Here is a 20176-nt window from a genome sequence, read left to right as displayed (position 1 = left end):
CTCACAAAGCAGCAGCACTGAGAAAGCTCTACTGAGCACCATGTTTAAACCCCAATGAGCCCAGCAGTTTCAAATTGATAATCTGAGTAATAGAAGTTCTTGTAGCCAAAACATGGAGCAAAAGCAGGAGGGCAGTGGCCAGGCTGCTGTAACCAGAGGCTGGGAGCACTGCTGCACTCTGGGGGCCCTGGCACCACAAGTTTGTAGTTACCTGCTGGTCACAGTGGGATGCTTTGCCAGATCTTTGCCCATCTCAAAGAATAGATGGATTTATCCATGCCAAAGCATTCACCTGCCTCTCTGTGAGGCCTAATTTAAAACAAGAGAGGAAGAGATGCTCATGCAGCGTGGCTCATCTGGCCTATCTAAATGTTTTATTTCAAGAAAAAGTTTTGCTAAAGGAAATTCTAGGAAAGGACCATCTTCTTCTCTCTTTCTACTGGTGTTACACAAATCTTTTGTTTATTACCCTGGGCCTTCAGGTTCTCAAATGGGCAGTGCCTGTGTTAATGAGCACTGTTGGGCTCCAGGTGAGCAGGTCAGGGTTGAAGAGCCCTGGGTGGAGCTGGACATGGCCTTAAACAGAAATGGGAGCACAGAAGAGTCTTTTGGGGTGAAATCCCTGTTCAGCAGGTCACCAGGACACCAGCACTGGCAGCATGTTGGGCTTGGGTAGTGTCTTCTCTGTGACTCCAGCCCAAAGGCTTGGCATCGATTTTGAAAGTTTTTGAAAGTCCTGAAAGGCTCTTTGCACCTTGCTGCTAATGAGATTTCAATGTAAAATAAAAGGAACATTGTCTAACCCAGATTAAGCTTGCTCCTGAGTTATTTTTAGCTTGCCTAAACTCTTTCAACCCCTTTGGTAAAACTCATCAAAATTCATCTCTACTAAAAGGATGTAACTTCAAAGAAGGCATATGCATTAAATGTCAACATACTTTACTCATTATAAATTACAGTATCATTAAATCTAACATGAGTTAAATGGGAAAGATTTAATTTCACTATCTTTAAAATGAAGGCATTTTATCTTGGGAAAAGAATTTTCTTTTAAAAATGTTTTTAAAGTAAAAGGGGCACAGAAGGTTTATTTTACATGCTATCACATTTGTATGTAAAAACAAAAGCAAAAACTCCATTGTTCTGAGGAAGATGTGGCAATAGTAGCTGACTTCTGCTCATTTTACAACCATCTTTTTGGATACACTTCTAATTTAAACTGTGGAAACCAAAAACGTTCCTTTAAAACTGGTTGTCATGGTTATAAAATCCCGAAAGAAATTATGTGCGTCTGCATCTGCTGAGGGAAACATTTATGGCATGATTTAGCAGAGGGGGGGCAAGCAACCACCCACCACAACCCATTTTCAGACTCGCTTATTACATTACTCAAATTAATTTATCGCCCTCCCCAAAAATCCAGGGAAAGGATTCTCACACGTTTTTCACTGCATGCAGTTCATTAGCAAATATCATATGGTGAGGGGTTTGTTCTGTCAAGTTCTAAGAGGTTGGGGGGGTTTTGTTTGTTTGTTTTCTTTAGTTGTCTTTGTCTCAAGCAAGCTTATCTAGAAATATAGAGTGTGCTAGACTGCCAGCATACAGTTGCTGTCACAATTGATGTCTTGGATCTCTTCCATTCTTTTTCCTTTCCCTGATCCAGCTAGAAAGTCATCTGGCCAGGATAAAAAGCCAGGCTGAGTGCTGCAGGTCAGACTGGCCTGAACAAATGTCTTCATTTCAGCATGGAGCTCAAAAGGAGAAAGCAAAGGACAAGTGGAAAAGAAAGCTAAAGAAGAAGGGAAAAAAAAAAAAAAAGGGAGAGAGAAAAGGAAAGAATAAAGAGAAATAAAAGAGAAATGGAAAGGGATATGAAAAGAGGCATCACCTTACTGAAGGAAAACAAAGTCTTCTGTGAAGCCACTGCACCTTCATATGTTCCCAGGAGAAAGTTTACCAACCTGTTGAAACTGTAGGTTTATTAGAAATTAGTCTATGTTCAGTGAGGCCTCCTCTCTCACAGGGATGCAGGAGTCTACTCATGGCTTAGAAACCATGGTTTGACACATTTCATTTTTCATTAAGGAAAGCTGACTGCATAGACAATTAAAAAATTACACTGTGAAAGGCTGAGGTTGCATTTCTTAATCTTTAGGGTGAGTGATCTGTTGACTGCAGGAAATCTGTGCTTTTCCTGGCCCTGTCAATGTAAACAGCAGATAAGGATGATGAGGGCATTTTAGATAAACAATTCATTTTGTATTATCAGATTGTGAGCCTCAAATGGGATTCAGAGTGTCCTTATAGCCATTGATGCAGGGCTTTTCCCATTTAAACTCTTCTGCTGGAGAAGGAAGTCCCAAGCATGAAGCACAACCCTTGTGAGAAAATTTGGAATATAACAACAGGCTGAGCTACTTCTGAAAGGCTGTGGATATTCTCAGACTCCTTGACTTTCTGCCACCCATGAAATCAGGGATGTCATTCTTCACTGTTCTGTTTTCTGTGGAAAAATATTTCAAGTGAATATTTACTACATTCCTGATGGAAGCCTTAATTTATGGCAGCTGAATGGAAGAATATAAGAAACTGGATCAGAGACAGAATTGTGCTTCTCCAATCCTCTTGCCTCCTTCCATTACATCTCAACAAACAAAACCTTGCCATTGTTTTTGAATCCAGAATGTGACTTCTGAGTGTTCATGTGCTGCATGACCACATATTTGGCTTTCCTTTTGTTGCCTGTTAAGTGAAAGATGTGCTTTCCCTTGTCTGCACTACCTAGCTCCTCACTCTGATGCTTCCTAATGGCTGGAATAAGCCTGAGAACAGGCAGGCAGCAGAGCTGCATCCATCCAGCTCCCTTCAGCTGCTCCCACTGGTACCCCCTGCCTCACCTGCCAAGCTCTGAGTAGTGGAGCTGAGGTCTTTGAATGTTACAACACAGACATATATATGAAAAACAGATAAATATGCCCAAATTCTCTTCCCATATTGAATAATGTCTGTTCTGCAGTCCTAGATCTCACACAGAAATGTGCTTTTCTTTGAGTGGTGTCTATATCACTGATTTATAATCCTATAAGTAGATTGCAGACTGATTAATCCCTCATTTCTCTCTGTCCATCTATTTCTCATCTCAGTTCTTTTATTTCCCATTATTTATTTACCCAGCAGGAAATAAATTGGTTCAATCTATTTCCTTATCCTATCTTATTTCTCTGCTAATTATTAGTAGACAGACTCAGCACCCTGTGGGAGGGTCACCCTCTGCCTTTTGGGTACCTTTGGAGCAGCAGTCTCACCTGCTCTCAGCTGGGATGGAGCACATCCTTCTGCTCTCTCCAGGGACTGATGACAGACTGCTTCACTGCAATCAGATTAATTTGGAAGTGTGTTACTTCCCTGGAGAAAATGTCACACGATTACCTAGGGGAGGGATGGAAGAGTTCATTAAATTGGTCAGTCCATCTCCCTGCCAATCAGTGGCAGCTCGTGGCAGGGCACACTCCAGCTCTGCCCCAGGTGCCTGGTGATGTGCTGCCAGCCTCTGTTCTTGGCAAGGTTCACAGCCAGCACCTGCCCAGGTGCTGGCTGGGATTCCACCATTCCTGGCTGGAACAAAACCTGTAGGGTCTCGTCAAAGCCACACAATGGGATAGAAAAAGCTCCACCAATTTCCACATGCTTTGGTTTCTGCACTGAAGGAGCACCAAAGCAACGGTGGTTTCAAGAACAGGTCAGCAATGTTATTTGTGTTTATGTCCCAGGTCAGGAGCACTCAGAGCCACTCCTCCTGTGCTCTGCCCTGCTGCCTGATCACCCTTCCTCCTCATATGCTCCCCTCTGTGAGCACCACAGACAGCTCTGGCTAAAGATGTTGAGTAGCAATAATCCCTGCAGCAGCACTTGTGAAGGAATCCTCCCCGGGCCAGCTTTGCTGCTCTTTGGGGATGTCACCTCAGTGCCCCTGTCCCATGCTGCCCACACACTTCAAACATCCCACCCTCAGGCTTGCAGGACCAGCCTGCTCATGCTTGAAAGTAATGATTTATAAACTTTGTTTAATGCAACCAAGAGAGCAAAAGGCTTTACTCAGACAGACCTGGCTAGATGGAAATTATTGATCAGGAGAGGGTCTCAAAGTGGCTAGAAAAATAGCTGACACCAGTGGCATACCTGTCTTTATCCATTTCTGAGTTGTGCATTACAAATGTTCAGGTGGCTTTCAATGCCTGGCTCAATTTGTGCCTTGAAATGAGCAGCTGTTTTATTTCTATGCAGACAGAGAATTTTCGGTGCTGAAGAACTTGCTTGGTCCATCTTCATTACTCCATTTAATCAGATGTGTAAGATGATCATTTTAGCCTCATTCTCTGCCAAATAACAGAATCACAGAATGGTTTGGGCTGGAAGGGACCTGAAAGCTCATTCAGTTCCACCTCCTGCCATGAGCAGGAACACCTCTCACCATGCCAGGCTGCTCCAAGCCTCTCCAGCCCAGCCAGTTTAACACCACTGAGGACAATTAGGAAAAACTTCTGTAAGAAAGATGCCTGTAAAGGGTGCACAGATGTGAGGAGGGAGCTGGACTGAACTAAACCTCTGTCTCTGCCCTGTGCTGCTGCCCTGTGTTGGTTTGTACATGTTGTTTATATCTGGATCCTAAATCAGCAGTAGTATCAGCCATGGAGAGTAAATCTTCATCCTGGTGTGTTGGATGATGCTCTCCTAAAGGGATTGAGATGTGTAAATATTAACTTGTTTCCCTGGCTTCCACAGGGCTTGTTTAGGCAGAGGTTATATGCACAGGCAAAGCAGTCTGCAAAGCAAAATGGGTGCCCCAGGGCCTCAGGAGTTTTGGTGACTGATCCTGCATTTTGGAGAGCATCCTTACCACGGCAGGTTGCAGTGCAAACCCTGTCTGGGTTGTGGAAGGAATCTGGGATCTGGTCAGGGCTCATCCCATGGATAATGACAGAAGTTGCCAGCTTGCTCAGGCACAGCTCCAAGACCACACAAACCAGTGCTGTCAGCCAAATCAGGTCCTGCAAATAAATCCATTCTTGCTTCATGCCCCATCCTGACAGTTCCCTTTCCAGCAAGGCTCCCAGGGCTGGGACGTACAGCCTTGACACTCTCCCAGATGCCCACTTGGAAGAAGCTGCTGTGCTGATGCTGCCAGCTCCCAGTCTGGCAAAAGCCAACCCCAATTACAAAAGACAAGCAGCAGGAGCAGTCCCTGACACTGCTTTCTTCAGCAATGGAAATTATGGTCTGTTCTACCAGGGTTTGCAGGCTTTGGTCTGTTCTCCCTCCTGTGCTGAGCCCAGGGTCTCCTCACCCCAGCTGGGGATGCTGACAGTAGGCTCAGAGAGTCAAAAAATTTAAAAGCTAACAATTAACATTTTACACCATAAATGGAAGAAGTTTTCTGCACCTGTCCCTACAGATGGCAAAACCTATCTGTGGACAACTAGATTTGGATGCTTTATCCTCAAACTGAATTAAGGCCACTCTGTCTCTCAGAGCTGTGATTACACCACACCCAGACCCCATTCCTGGCTGGAACAAAACCTGTAGGGTCTGGTCAAAGCCACACAATGGGATAGAAAAAGCTCCACCAATTTCCACATGCTTTGGTTTCTGCACTGAAGGAGCACCAAAGGAATGGTGGTTTCAAGAACAGGTCAGCAATGTTATGTGTGTTTATGTCAAAAAAGCTCTTGTACCTTGGCACAGTCAGTTCTTTTGGGAATGCATTTGTAACCAAGCTAATGATGCAAGAAGCAAAGGGAGCCATGTCTTAGAAATTATTTAAATTTCTAAGAGAAATACTCTGCCTCTATCCCACTGTCCTTCAAGGTCTTTATTTTCTATTTGAAATGTAATATTTTTGAAGCAAGGTTACCCATTTCCAGCAAATAAAATGGAACATGTTATGAAAAAAGGTCATAAGAAAATACTTATTATCTATTAGATAAAGTACTCCCTCCACAACCTGATTTCTTGGGAGAGGGAATTAGAAGTTTTATGGATGAGGTATCTGTGACCAGCTCAATTGATTTATTTCTTATTGTCTTCAGGCTAATGAGGAGGAGGGCCAAGAACTGCTCCTATTGTCCTGTAGAGAAGTTCCACTGTAACAATAGATTTATGTATCTCCCTCATCCCCAAACCACCTAAAAATAAGATTATGTTTTGCTCATTAATCTCAACAAATTGTGTTCTGCTTTGGTCAGGAAAACAAGAACTATGGCTTTTATGGTGCTCAAGAAAAGTAAGGACACAAACACTCAAGGTCAATAAAATGCACTTTTTATTCTGTATCAATGAAAATATAGCCACATGTAAATAAAGACGTGTGGAAAAAAAAAAATCAACATTGATCCTCCCTGAAGAAGTACAGTTCATTGTGCTAAAACCCATTTTCCTTTGGGTTAGAAACAGTTGTCTGCCAATGCTTTAAAGTGACCCACGATTTCCCTTGTTGTTGAATTTTAGCAAACAGGAAAGTGCAACAAGAAGCTGCCTACAGATAAAGAAATTTCCCCCATCCACACACAGCAACGTCCAGAAGTGACAGCAGAGTCACAGTCAAACCAGAGTGCTCCCACGCCTTCCTCCTGGGAGCATCCACTCTGCACAAACTGATGTGGGATTTTCAGCAGAAAGATGGTCCTTCCTTGGTGCAATTCCTGGTTGCTTTGCAGGTTTCAGATATGGTAGCAGAGATGCATTCCTTTCATAGCTGTTCGCTTTCAAACACTTTAAATATATATATTTTTTTTTTTCCTCTAGGTTTTTATAAGCTTCCTGCTGTCAAAACACAGTTCTCAATTGCTTTTGTATAAATAATCCTGAAAGGCAGAGGCATTTAAAATCCTCCCAAATCCTCAGTATATTAACAACAGCAAAAAGGATAGCTGGGCTGTTCAAAAATATTGTCGGGAACATGAATGTCATTTGCATTGGCTAGTGTACAAAGAGCAGCAAGTAGTAACAAAAGAAACATCACCCGAGCAATAACCCTTTCCCCCAATTTCTTCCTTGCAAAAAAAAGTGTTTTCTCAAAATACTTTTCCTCCCCACAGTCCAGTGTCTGTGAATCACATACATTCAAAAGCAGCAGTTACTCTGTAGATCAGGTTTTCCAACATGAGCTTTTCAAACCAGTTGTTTTGCCCAATTTCTCCACGAGGGTTGCACAAACACAATTATACCAGCTGGTGCTTTTTCAGCTAATGGGATACCATGAAGCTTGAACACAGAAAGTAAGGACATCGAGGTGTAAAAAAAAAAAAAAAAAAAAAAAAAAAAGGAGGATTTAAAGCTCACTATGCTTTCAAAGTCCTGCTAATGTTTGTGGAAAGATTCCCACAAGCCAGGGATTAGTCCCTCTTAGGTGCTCGAGGGTGGAGAGAGACACCACAGCACAAACGTGCCACAAATGTGAGATGGGGAGTGCTGAGCTGGCAATACAAGGGGAGAAAAAAAATGCACATTACAATTTCAGCAGGAAAAAAAAAAAAAAAAAAAAAGGAAATAGAAGGCAGGTTGTGCCAAGGTGGGGTGCTCAGCACAGCCCCGTGGATACCTTGTGAGGGCAGGCTGATTTTAGGTTCAACATCTCTGTGCAGGTTTGTACAGCAGCTTCTGCTCAGTTTAGCTTTCAGTTGTTATTTTGGGGGGGGGGGGGGGGGAGGCCTAAGGAAAAAAACCTAGAAAAACAATACAATGTTTTGACTGTAATGAGGTCCCCTGCAATGACCAGTCATTAAAAAATTATCTCCCCCTGCCATTAATTGTGATTATTCTGTGAGCATGCTCCTACCAGGATCCTTCTGCAGACACCACTGCAAAGCTGAGGGTGCACAGATCATGCCCATCCCTTGTCCCTCTTTCCTCCCACTATAAATTCCCTACATTTTTCTTCATTTTGGAGCCTGGCATGACTAGCTGCCTAAATGTGTGGGAACTCATAAGCATATCAAAGGGATGGGGGAGGCAGGGGAGGAAGCCTAAAACCCATGTGTCCCTCCCAGAGCCAGGACTTCAGCCTTCAAAGCCTGGTCTGGGGTGGGGGCTACACCTCAGGGAGCCCCACACGAGCTGCCCCTTCCCTGCTCTGCTCTGCCCCAGCACCCAAAAGCTGAGCACATCTGCCCACAGCTGGATCAGCGATCTCAGAGGGAGGGCTGCATGGCAGGATTCAGCCTCACAGCACCTGGTGCTCAGCCTCCTGTCTTTGTCATCATCTCTGTCTGTGGTAGCAATAATAGCTTTATTTTTAACTGTGCTTCTCCCCAGAGAGGGTTTGCACAGCTTATGTACATATCTGGCTTGTGCAAGGATATTCTAGACAGTCATGAATTTTGAGCAGTTACTTTGGATGGAAATTACTGGCAGTGCAGACACCAAGAATGTGTATTTTGGATTCAAATATGTGTTAATTAAAAAGTGCCCTTTCCTTGATCAGGTCAGCTGATTTTTACGGCAATCCACCTTGCTGTCCCCAATCTTCAAACACATCCTCGACATTTCTGCATTCAGCATGCAGCATTTAGTAGGGCATGAAATCTTGGACCCATTTGCATTAGACAAGGGCCTGAAATTAAAATTCTAGTACCCACAGTTCTCAGTTTTGAGAAAGCTCAGCCCACACTGGGACTCAGTGTCCTGATCCCTCTGCAATAACTGGGTTAGAGTTAGAGAAATTAATGGAAAGACTTCAACTGACCTTAGAAGGAATATTTACACAAGATGTTCAAAGCTTGAAAATATTTATCTCCAAAACAGAGAACACAATTTAGAAGATCTGCTGAGACCACTTTACTGACCCACTCAGTCACTGGCTAGTATTTAAGCAGGACATTAAAAAATCAGCTCTTGCTCCAATTCTTATTAGCATATTCTTTCTTCTGAACACAAATAGCAAAACAGATCATTACCTCATTAAATGTGCTGATGCAACATCACTTAATCAATCTCCCCATTTCTACAATTTGCTAGCCTAATGATCTAGGCAAGAAAACAAGGGAGGAAGTAAGGAGAGAGAAAGAGAAAAGATATAAACAAACAATTAAGGAAGGAAAACACTACTTTTCATTGTGGAAAATATCATGCTTTTTGTGATGTAGTTTTCAAAACACAAAAATTAACTCAAGATATGCAGCTACACCTGCACATAAAAGCCCAGCCAAGTCTCTCCACAGAAGAACAGACAATAAGTATGTAAGGTTTATGAAGCATATCATGTCCTAATTCACGTGAGAATGGTTGGCAGTACTAATGGGATTTTGTTACACAAACTGTGCTGATAAGGCATTGGAGCTTTAAACAGTTAGCAAGAGTATTTTTATGGCTGGCATGTTTTCCACACAAGATATGCTGAACCTTTACTTCTGCTTGCAGCCCCACAAGCTGCCCACGTCCCTTACAGGGTTGCAGATCTCTTAAATAATCAACAATAAACAAGCAAGGGGAGGAACAAACCTGCCCTAGGAGAAATGCTGCAGCACCAGCTTTAGGAGCATCTCTGTATCCCTGTGAAACCAGGCTGACATTGAGGTCAGCTGTCAAATGTGCCCATGGAAGTGAAATTTTGCCAACTATTGCACTTGAGAAAACATGGTTTGTGTGCAAGTTTTCTGGGAAAGCTCATTAGCCAGTTATAGCCTCCACAGAAAGGAGCCACAGCTCCCCTTGTCTGAGTGCAGGGATTTTACTGGGACAGCTGAAAGGAACATTTACAGATCTGCTTCACACTTCAACACTAATGAGATTTTCCACTGGTATCAATAAATTCTCCTGCTCACAAGTTTAGCATTCCTTTGGCATGCATTGCCAGATAAATCCTTTATTGTCTTTCTGGTAGCTTGCCCAATTCCCACCAGGCAGATTTTTAAAACCCAAATTCTGCCTTACTGCTGGCTACTGCCTCTCTCACCTGATAAATTCAATTTACCACTTGATAGAATTAGGCAGTTGGTGGCCCTCAGCCCTTCCTTCAAACAGAAAAGAGATGTGTCTGGGAATCTACAGACCATCAACAGGTAGTAGGAAGAGCTGGGAGGTGCCATTGCATCCTTGCACCCATAATCCTTTTCTAAAATCGCATTGGGGAAGGATCCTGCAGAATAAACCCCTTGTGTGATTGATTTCAGGAGAGGGATGGTCACACTCAAAGGATGTTCACAGTCACCTGCTGATGACCTCAAAGGGAAGAGCTCTGAACATGCACTGAGTGCAATGGGGCTGTTGGTATCCAAAAGCTGGCTATAAAAAAACAGTTGAGGTGATATTTCAGCTCTGAAATTTTAAGGTACAATCTGACTGAACTTGTTTGTAATACCAGGGCTCCTAATTATACTTTAAAAAAAAAAAAAGAAAAAGCTGTTGCCAAATAGCATTTGATGATTCAAGTGAAGAAGGCAGTAATTAATCCTGCAGGGACAACAGAGGACTAATTAGAAGCAGAGCAGAAATTTTGTTTTCCTTTAGAAAAAAAAATGCCTTTTTCCATGAGAGCTCAGATAAGACACCCAATTTACAAACTGAACTGTGGCCTCCAACTAATGGTCCTGGCAGCAGCCTTGGATGCAAGTGAATTCCCAATGATTAGTCAGAAAGTGGTTTTTTTTGTTGTTTTTTTTTTTTCTTTTTTCTAGGAAATAAAAGTGGGGACAGAGAAAAGAGGTGGAACATGTCAGGAAATTCTACTGAAAACTAGTCCAGAACAGAAAAGTGCCCACATGTCTTGGCATAGGACACGTGGAGAAGCTGAGCAGAGCTCTAGATTTGCCTGAGGAAATACAGAGAAATTTTACTATCACTACATGGCACTGGTTCAAATTTCTCTTGGGGCTGAAGTTCACCCAAAGTGTAACTGGAGTAGGAATGGTCATACACATGGCAAAAGCTGGTGTCTGACTCGAGTTCCCCTTCTCAAAGTGGCTCATTAAAACCCACAAACACCCCAGTCCCTGCCATTCTATGGAACGCTGTGCTGCTCAGGAGTGTACAAAAAGGCCACAAATGAAATGAAATGAAATGAAATGAAATGAAATAAAATAAAATAAAATAAAACAAAATAAAATAAAATAAAACAAAGGTTTGCTTAATAAAGTAATGCCCTGAGAATGGCAGAAGCCTTGCCCTGTTATTCCTGTTTAATTTGGAGACTTGTTGCTAAACCACAGATTGGAAAGGACTTTGTGAGTAACCCTGTGAGCCATCATAGAGATTGAGGAGCTTACAGAGTCTGGGAAAAATTCTAATTATAGATCCAGGTGTAAACCTTTGAATGTGCCTAGACAAGCAGGGAATAAGCCTGGGAATGGGGCTTGGGCAGACTCTAGGAATGTGCACAACCCCATTGATGTGCCCAGATCCTCTGGACAAGCCCAGGCCTTTTCATCAGTGGTGTCCACACACTGAGAGGAGCAGAATGAATCCAGAGGGATGAAAATCACCTCCAGATCCAGCCACTAATGAGAAAGCTGCACATTTCCTACAGCCAGGGCAGCACTGGAAACCAGCTCCAATGCTGTTGGTATTTTGATGGCATTTTCAGACAGGGTAATCACCTTGCACTGGACTGGGCAAGAGGCTGGAGGAGGGTGTGGGTGTTGTTGATGTGTCCATATCAAGCCACTGCTTCCAGAAACTGCACAGTCACCATGACATTATTCTCAGTGTTTGGCACCAAGTGTGGATTTCAGCCGATGCCCGACAAAATGCTTAATTTATTTATATGCCATAGTTTTAGAATCTGCCAGATTTCTCTGCTGTCTGATGACTATTGGCTCTCACAGCTATTATCTTGAAAATTGGCAACATGCTCCTCCGCGTGGCATTTAAACTGAAAACCAGAAAAAAAGAGGACATAACTAAAAGCCTTCAAATTTTACCTCCTGTTTGTGCTATTAAAATCTACAGAATCACCAAATGATCAAAACAGAGCTTTGGACTTTCTGGAAATCACTTGGTCCAACTCCCTCTGTTCATAGCAGGGCCAGCTGCAAATACAGAGTCCATACACTGATGCTACATAGTTTAGATACTCTATGCCACTTTCCAACAGGTTTTTGGGATACTGGAAGAGCTTTGGCTCACCCGAAGCCCACATTTTCCCCTAACAGCATAAATGTGAGTATCCTTTAATGGACTTTCCCTGTCCCACAGCTGTCACCCCAGAAAAGTCTGCCAACCTCGTCCTGTCCTGGAGCAGGGAGGGCTGAGCCCAACCTAGTACAAAATCCTTTTTATAGGGCTTTTAATCAAGGCTAATTGATGTATTCATGGCAGACAGCCAGACACAGAGTTGGTGCACACCAGTAGTCTCAGACTGTGGGCCAAACAAGCTTGCATCTCTGAGAAGAAAATAACAAAGCAAATAACTTATCTGCTTTACAGAAAACAGATAAAAAGGTTTGTGTGAATACTGCCTCAGATTCCTAGTTCCACATGCCATAAGTCAGGGGGCCAATTAACATAATATAAGAAATAAATACAATTTATTCAGCATGGCCTGGTCAAGCCCTTTTCAAATGCTTCTGCTATTTGAGCATACAAAATCAATATGTGCCTTCTTGTCCCACTGTGCACTACAAGGTCAATTTTCTGCCTGACTAAATGCACCCTCAGTAAGGATGATTTCAGTTTGTCATTTGTTAGATATCACAGCACTGATCTTTGCACAGTATTCTTTATGCCAGTAAGAACATTCATGCTTCTCTGCCAGAAGAAATATGGACTTTTTGTCAACTTTAGCTCCATTCAGCACTTTGCTTTAAGAACATAGTTCATTTGGAAATGCACCATAGCATATTAAATCAAATAAAACATGTAGAGATTGTGTTATCCGATTGCACAAAAAAAAATTAAGGGAGAATTATAAAAAATATTCCCAGATGTGGAAATCTAGATGGATCAAACTTTTCCCCCTATAGCGTATTAAGAGTAATGTTAACAAGCCCATTCAAGCCCTCCTCTGAAAGAAAATGGTATTTGAAAACCATTAAAAAAAAAAAATAAAAGGTATCACTTTGACACCACCTCGCTTAGGGAAAATGTATTTATTTTGAGAGACAATCTGTCCAATTCTGACATCCAAAAATATAGGATTGGGTTTTCTAAATGCTCAATGTCCAAGTAAAAAAACTGTAAATTTCTCACAATATATCCCTCTATGTCCAAATTCCATATTAAACCTTTGGCTTTTTTTTTTTTGTTTGTTTGTTTTCCCTTCCAGTTCAGGACATTTTTTCCCCCAAAATCCTCTAAGCTATTTCATGAGCACAATATCTGTTTTCTGACCCAGGCAATGATGACATCTGTGGAACAGTCTCAGTTACTTCCAGGGAACTGCTCTTGGCTTTGCAAAGAGTACATTATTTCTGCAGCTTTCAGCCCTCTGAAACTGTCCTGGGATTCAAAACACACATTAAAGTCTGATCTGATTATCAGATTCAACCTTCACACCTGTGCAACAGGGTTACTCTCCATGTGGTGGTAAATAAAGACTGAACTTGAGTCTAGCAATGAGCCCAAACTTTGGTGCAGAGCATCAAAACCCTACAGTTGTGCTACTTCTGCAGAACACAGAAAAGAAAAATGGACAAAGCTAAAGTTTGTCACTTCCAGAATCAGCTCTGCTCTAACCCCTGTGCCCTGGCAAAGACAGAAAAAATAAAAGATTTACAAATACAAATTTAGAAGAACTGAATCCTCACCACAACAATATTATTTTATCAGTAATTATCCTGAAGTGCTGTTCTATCTCTTATATGCAACATTACACAAAAAAAGCTATTAGAAGTACTCTAGTTCATTTGCTTTGGGAAGTGTTTACTTTTCTGTACACATTTTCTGGACACATTTTATTTCTGTTCCAAAGTCCAGAAAGATAAAATCCACTCGTGTGCAGGTAAAATGCTTTGGACACACAAAGCACAGGGTAGATGCTAAGGATGCTGTTCCCAGCATCTGGCAGGAACATCTGTACAGGTGTTGAGTTCTTACAAGAAAGGAAAGGAAAGCATGCAGCCAAGAGCTCCCTCCTCATGGTGTGTCACTGCTTGAGCACTGGCCTGGGTGGAAGTGACACCTGGGTGTCCTTATTGCACTTAATGACTACAGGTGGTTGCTTTCAGTCCAGCCTGAACTACAGGACTGTTAAACATGCTTTTTAACAGAGAAGGAAGGCCCCAGTCACTCATCACATCATGCACAACACGAGGGGACAGGAGACAAACTGCTGACAACTCCATGAAGCAACATGGAATGCTCCCAACATGGATTTTGGAGGCAAAGTCCTTCAGAATCACACCAGCCATAGCCAACCCCACAAACTGGGCATCCCCCAGCACACAGAGCCTAGGACAGCCCATCCACAGCCTGTGCCTGCAGGGTACCATCTCACCACTGCTTTGTGCAGGGTACAAGCTGTTCCACTGAACTTGCAATGGACAGTGCTGGAATATCAGAGTCAAAGCAGCACTAGAAGCAGACCTGGAGACACCGTATTTGTTTCATGAACTTGGTATTTTACACTATTTAGCCACTACACATTTGAAATGCTCAAGCTGCACTTGAACTGCAAAAGACATTCTGGGCCTGCCCAAATGATTTTCAAGGTCAGACTAATCATGTTAACACATTCTCTCATTGTAAAGTGGCACAAAGTTACACCTGACTTGCAAAATAAACCTAAACAGAGATCCCTTTGCATGCCATGCGGTTCTACCTAGAATTTATATCAGTCATAGAGAAAGAAAACAAGTCTGTCACAAAGGCAGAGGAATGCCATTAAGGCTAAAGCTTTCTAACAAAACCAATCCCCATTATCCTGCTGTCTCTTTTACAGCATCACTTCATGGCAGGTTCATGTATTCCAGGAATTTTAACAAAGTCTGGCCCCCAGACTGAGCCTGTGTGGCTCAGCTATTCACCAGGCAGCCCTGGGCAGTGGCTGTGTGTCTGTCTTAACCAGCAGACAAAGTCAGGCAGGAACATTCAACACTTGACATCTTGGCACTTAAACTGCACCCACAAGGTGTGTGCAGACTCCTGCAGCAACCCTGTAACTCCCTAACCCCATAACCTCCCCCTTCTTTCAGAGTCTCAGGGTGGGACTTAACACAGGAATGGAAGTTCCTGTTGTTGTGCAGGTGCAGGTTGTTCTTGCAGCCCAAACCATGCTGCAGAGTCATGGATTTGCACTTCTGTCAGAACAGCAGCTGCAAAATACAGCTGAAAATTTTGACAGAGGCAACTGTAGCTGTGGAGAACTAAAATGAGCAGGTGGGATGATCACCAGGCTTTGGGAAGAGCTGTCCCCTACTGTGGCTTTTTGTTCTTTTCAGGTTTTTGGGGGGTTTTTTTGGGTTTTTTTTTTTGGCATCTCTAATTTCCTAAAGAAAGGGGCAGAAATGGGACAGAAAAAACTATCATCTCCCAAAAATACTCCACAAATTGACACTACAGAAGCAATGATTTCTCTGTCTTTCTTCCGAGCTTTTGTAGCTCTATGAGTTTGGATTTCATGGTTGAAGATCTGTTCACCCTAAGATGTAGATTCCTAATTGCCACTAGTGATGGTTTGTTTGGGTTTTAGGGATTTTGTTAGGTTTTCAGGAAGTGATTTTGTTCAGTCCATTTTTCTAATGTTAAAAAATGGATCTAATACTGGTGTGTGTTTTGAATGCTCACTAATTATAATCATGTATTTGATATACCTGAATCGTAGTGATGCCTTGTGGTACATACATGTTTTACTCCAGGCACTTTTGAAAACACAGGATCTTGATACAAGAGGTCATTTAAGGCAGAGCCAGAGGGAATCCTTCTCTGAAGGAGCCACTGTGCTCTGCTGGGCTGGCCTCAAACCACACCAGGTAACATCTCTGAGGCTGCAATGGCAATTTCTGCTAAGCATCTTGTGTACCTGCATTCAAACCAGTGCAAACTGAGAGGCAAAACCCCTCACCACACTCAGGGGCAGAGTCCAAAAGTCCAGCTCCAAACTCAAGATCAAACAAGAACCAGTGCAAAGCCTGCCCTGCTGCAGCCCTGCAAAGCCAGAAGCTTCAGCCCAGGAGGTGGAGAGGGGTCTGAGCACAGCCCAATGCTGGGAGATGCCAATGGGAGTCAGCTAAGAGGAAGGACAGAGCCTGACACCAACCTGAGGGACTCAGTATGTGTGGGACCTGTGGGCACTGCAAGTCTGCTCCTGAATCGTGCCCCCTCCAAGCACTGAAACCCTCCACGAGCCCACGGCACGAGCAGCACTCCAGCAGGGCTCCATCCCCCCAGCACCACCACCACGCTCCCACCCACACATTATCATCCAAGCACCTTGGACTAAAGAGAATTACATCCTGACCAGTTATTTTCTCTCTTTCTAAAAGCAGCTGCAGACTGATAAATGTCCTCGTGAAAGAGAATGGAGGGGGATTTACTGCAACTTTTTAACTTCAGGCGTTCAAACCTGCTCATGTGGTTTCCCAAGAAGCTGAACTACGAGTGTTCTCTCCCTTGCTCAGACCTCACACTAAGTTTTTCTGCCAGGGGCAATAGGGGGGACAGTGGGAGAACAACCTCAACCCCACAAAAATGGGACATGCTGATGAAGATACTGACAGAACTGGACATCACCACTGAGTGCTGCAAAGAGAATTTACATAATGTTACTCTAACAGTTCAGTAAAAATGGCATCAGTAAAAGGAGGCTTTCAAGAAAGAAGTTACCCCCAAACACTCAGGGAGTGCAACTGAGAGAGTTTCTGTTAGTTTCATTTTGTTACATAAATCACCATTGTTATTATTCTTATAATTATTATTTCTTACGATGTTAAAAGAGCAGGAGGATACTTGAAATAAAAGGCTGTGCATGCACAATACCCACACAAATAAATTCCAGTGATCCATCCTAGCACCAGGCATGGTGCCCTTCCCTGCCCACTGAGCTGAGCCCTCCCTTTAGGAGTAGGGGAATTCATCACCAAATATACAGTATATTGTCATGGAATGATACCAGGAAACAATACTAACAGGAGTCTGAACGTGTCCTTCACGTCATATTAATCTACTGTTTAACTCTGTCTTTTCTGTCAGCAGAAAAGAGAGTAGGAGGAAATAAAAGCTCAATTCACCCAGCCTGAGATCAAAACTGTCATGGCAATATTGGCAGGTTAGACCCTGATTCTTTAAATAGTACATTGCCTTTGTTAAACAAAAGTCATTCTTTTATTACATAATAGGATTATAAATAAATGTAAAGTGTGCATGCAGTCAACTGCATATTATACAAGCAATATCTATGTTAATAATTGCTTTCTTTGGCAGGCCAGAATCCAGCTGGACATGCAATATTTACATATCAAAATCCTTGGTGTCTTCAAGTCATATTGGATGCAAGTGAAAATATATATGTATATATATTTACCGTATACACACACATTTATATATATATATATATATGTATAAAGGTATATATACACCTCTGCATATATACTGTATACATATATACACATAGGTATATGCTAAAAGTGGATTTCATCTTTTTCAGATTCAGGTGATGCAGGCCTTGAAACACTAAAAATATCCTGACAGGGTATCTGGGGAGGGGACTGGGGTGATAAATGAGACTTGGGGGAAGAGAGCTGGGATACGTTCTTTTCGGACAATATTTTTAAAATTTCTGCCACCTGCTTCTCAAGGGCAGCCATCCTACTGCTTAGCAGCTGGATATCTTCTTTGAGTTCGTGCTTGACTTCCTGCAGCGTGGTTTGTAAGGCCTGCTCAGGAATGGGGTAGAAAGGACACCTAGCATCCGCCTGGATGGGGCTGTGCTCCAGGGGGCTGCGAGTCTCACCAGCTTTATCCAAGCGAAGGTCACTTTTTGTTATTCCACTGTCACAAGAGTCTGTTTTCCTCAGTGGGTTTTTATTTACACCGTTCTCTGAGTCATTGGACTTGGGGTCATCGGACAGCAACCCCATGGACTCGGCCTTTGTGACGTTGTTCCAGTCCTCCTTCTTCTCCTCGTGGGTGCCCATGGTGTTCTTCAGCCGAAGCCAGCCTTTCCCGTTCCCGTTCTTCATCCGCATGGGGCTGTTCACTTTGAGGCATTTCTGGTCTCCGTTGCCGTTGGGCTTGAGCTCCATCACGTCGCGGTTGTTCTGCTTCACGGCCTCGCTGCTTTTCATGTAGGCCAGGGTGGTCTGGATGGGTGTGATCTGGGACACGGTGACCACGCTGGTGCCCGTGATGGAGGCGCCGTTCTGCACGCTCCTGCTTTCCACCTGCAGCTGGTTCCGCTCGGGGTCGACGTGGGTCGAGCCTTGATTGCGCATCTCCTTTTGCTGCTTGAATTTCTGGAAGAGTTTCCGCACAGGGTGGTCCACGGGGATGCTCAGCGTCACCTCGTTCTTCTGGCGCAGGCGCTCCTCTTCCTCCTTCTTGACATCGCTGATCTTCCTGAAGATGATCTGTGGGGGATAAATCCACAACAGAGTCAGGACCCAAAGGACATCGCATGAAAGTATTTATTTGAGATGGGTAAAAAGTCTTGAGAACAGCCATTTCTCTCTGTATTCTTAATTCTGATGTTCCTTTCCATCTTAATTTTTTGTAGTGAATTCAAATGGAGCTGATCAAGACACAGCAACCTCAGGGTTAATAGGTTATGCACACATACATACACACACTTTCTTAACAGGATACATTAAAAGTAGGTTTCATCTTTTTTCTTGATGCAGAAGATATTACTACTTGAAGAACTAAAAATACCCTGACACCAAGAGAAGGAAAGAAACTGAACAAAGAGAAGAAAGCCGTTGACAAAGAACCCAAATACTGTGATGCCAACCTACCCATTACTCACACTCATACCTGCTCCATCACTATCTTTAGTACAGATCAAAAGGAAGAAGTAATTCAGCAGGGACTACATAGCTGCAAGATAAATTCAATGTACACACCCTTCTAGAGGCTGGAAAATGCTCAATACTTTTTGGTTTTGCTGTTAGGGCTAGGGTTTTTTAGGAGCATTGGAAGATGAAATTAGGTTCCCCATGGGCCATATGTGTAGCTTCACACATTTTGCAAATGTTTATTGCAGAATTAGTATGTCTAATATGTGTAGGTGAACAGGAAGCACCACAGAGAAGCAGTGTGACAGGGCTGTGTGTGGCTCCAAAACCCAGCAATATCCACCATCTCAGCATGCCATGCCATTTAATGCTGAGTTATTTCACCTGGCAGCATGTCTCAGGCTGCTACAGAAAACAGAATTTGAGCCTCACGCTGGGGGAGGATCCACTGAGCAAAAACTTTTTGTTGATTTTCTGCATGTTACTCATATGATTTTATTTTTTTTAGGTTCATCCAGTTTTCTTGAATGTGGGACTGAGGCAGAGTGGGGAAGCTGGTTCTCTGTTTGACAAGAGTGTGAAAAGCAGTCTATGATTAAATACAAATGTGGACTGTGAAGGGATTGTGTGGTAAGAAAAGGAAAACAAAGCCCTTGAAACACACAAATAAAACCCTGTGTCACTCAGCTGTAGGTTTTTGAAATATCAACCTGAGTATCCATATTTGAGTTTCTATTTACTTTCAAGTCTCACATCTTCAGAAGTCAGCAGAGAAGTGCCAAGATAGCTACAGATCCTTCACTGCATGAATCTGGAATGAGCTGGACTTCAAAGCTTCATTAGAGAGCTTTCAAATGCAGCAGATACATCCTTGCCTGCTGCTGATAGATGCAGCTGCTTATAATAATTTGATTAACTTGCTTATTAGAAGCCCAGTTCAAAATATATAAACAAAACCAAGGGACAACCATGTTAGTTACTTTAACCTAACTACTCTGACCTAAATGCAGCGACATATTCCCTCATTTGGGGGCTCCTCTTTATTAGCAGCTGCCCTCATGGAGCTTCTCCCTCTCTCACCAGTGGGGAGAGCAAATAATGGCATGAGAAACTGCCCTTGATTCAAAATTGAGTGATTACATTTAATTGAAGCCACACTCTCTAAAGGCACATTTGGAAGACGGGTTGTGTGTGATGTTTTGTTTGTGCCTCTCTTGCCCTGGAGGGCAGCGCAGCACCTCTGGCAGAAGACACAACAGTGAAAGCAACCAGCTGCAAGGATGTGTCCCCAAGGTGTG

The 20176-nt window shown here is 43.0% G+C and overlaps 1 protein-coding gene across 1 annotated transcript in view; it reads right to left on the bottom strand.

Annotated features, from left to right (window-relative positions):
• Positions 1-6296: 6296 nt before the first annotated feature.
• KCNH5 (potassium voltage-gated channel subfamily H member 5) overlaps positions 6297-20176 on the bottom strand; it is a 160545-nt gene continuing 146665 nt past the window's right edge. The window contains exon 11 of the mRNA XM_021554525.4: positions 6297-18494. Within this exon, the coding sequence (XP_021410200.1) occupies positions 17547-18494 (948 nt within the window). The 3' untranslated portion in view covers positions 6297-17546. The remainder of the gene's footprint in view (positions 18495-20176) is intronic.

This window comes from Lonchura striata, chromosome 5, assembly GCF_050655825.1.
Source record: "Lonchura striata isolate lonStrDom1 chromosome 5, ASM5065582v1, whole genome shotgun sequence".
Lineage (NCBI taxonomy): Eukaryota > Metazoa > Chordata > Aves > Passeriformes > Estrildidae > Lonchura > Lonchura striata.
The sequence above is the reverse complement of the archived record's forward strand: the minus strand, read 5'-3'. Positions and strand labels throughout refer to the sequence as shown.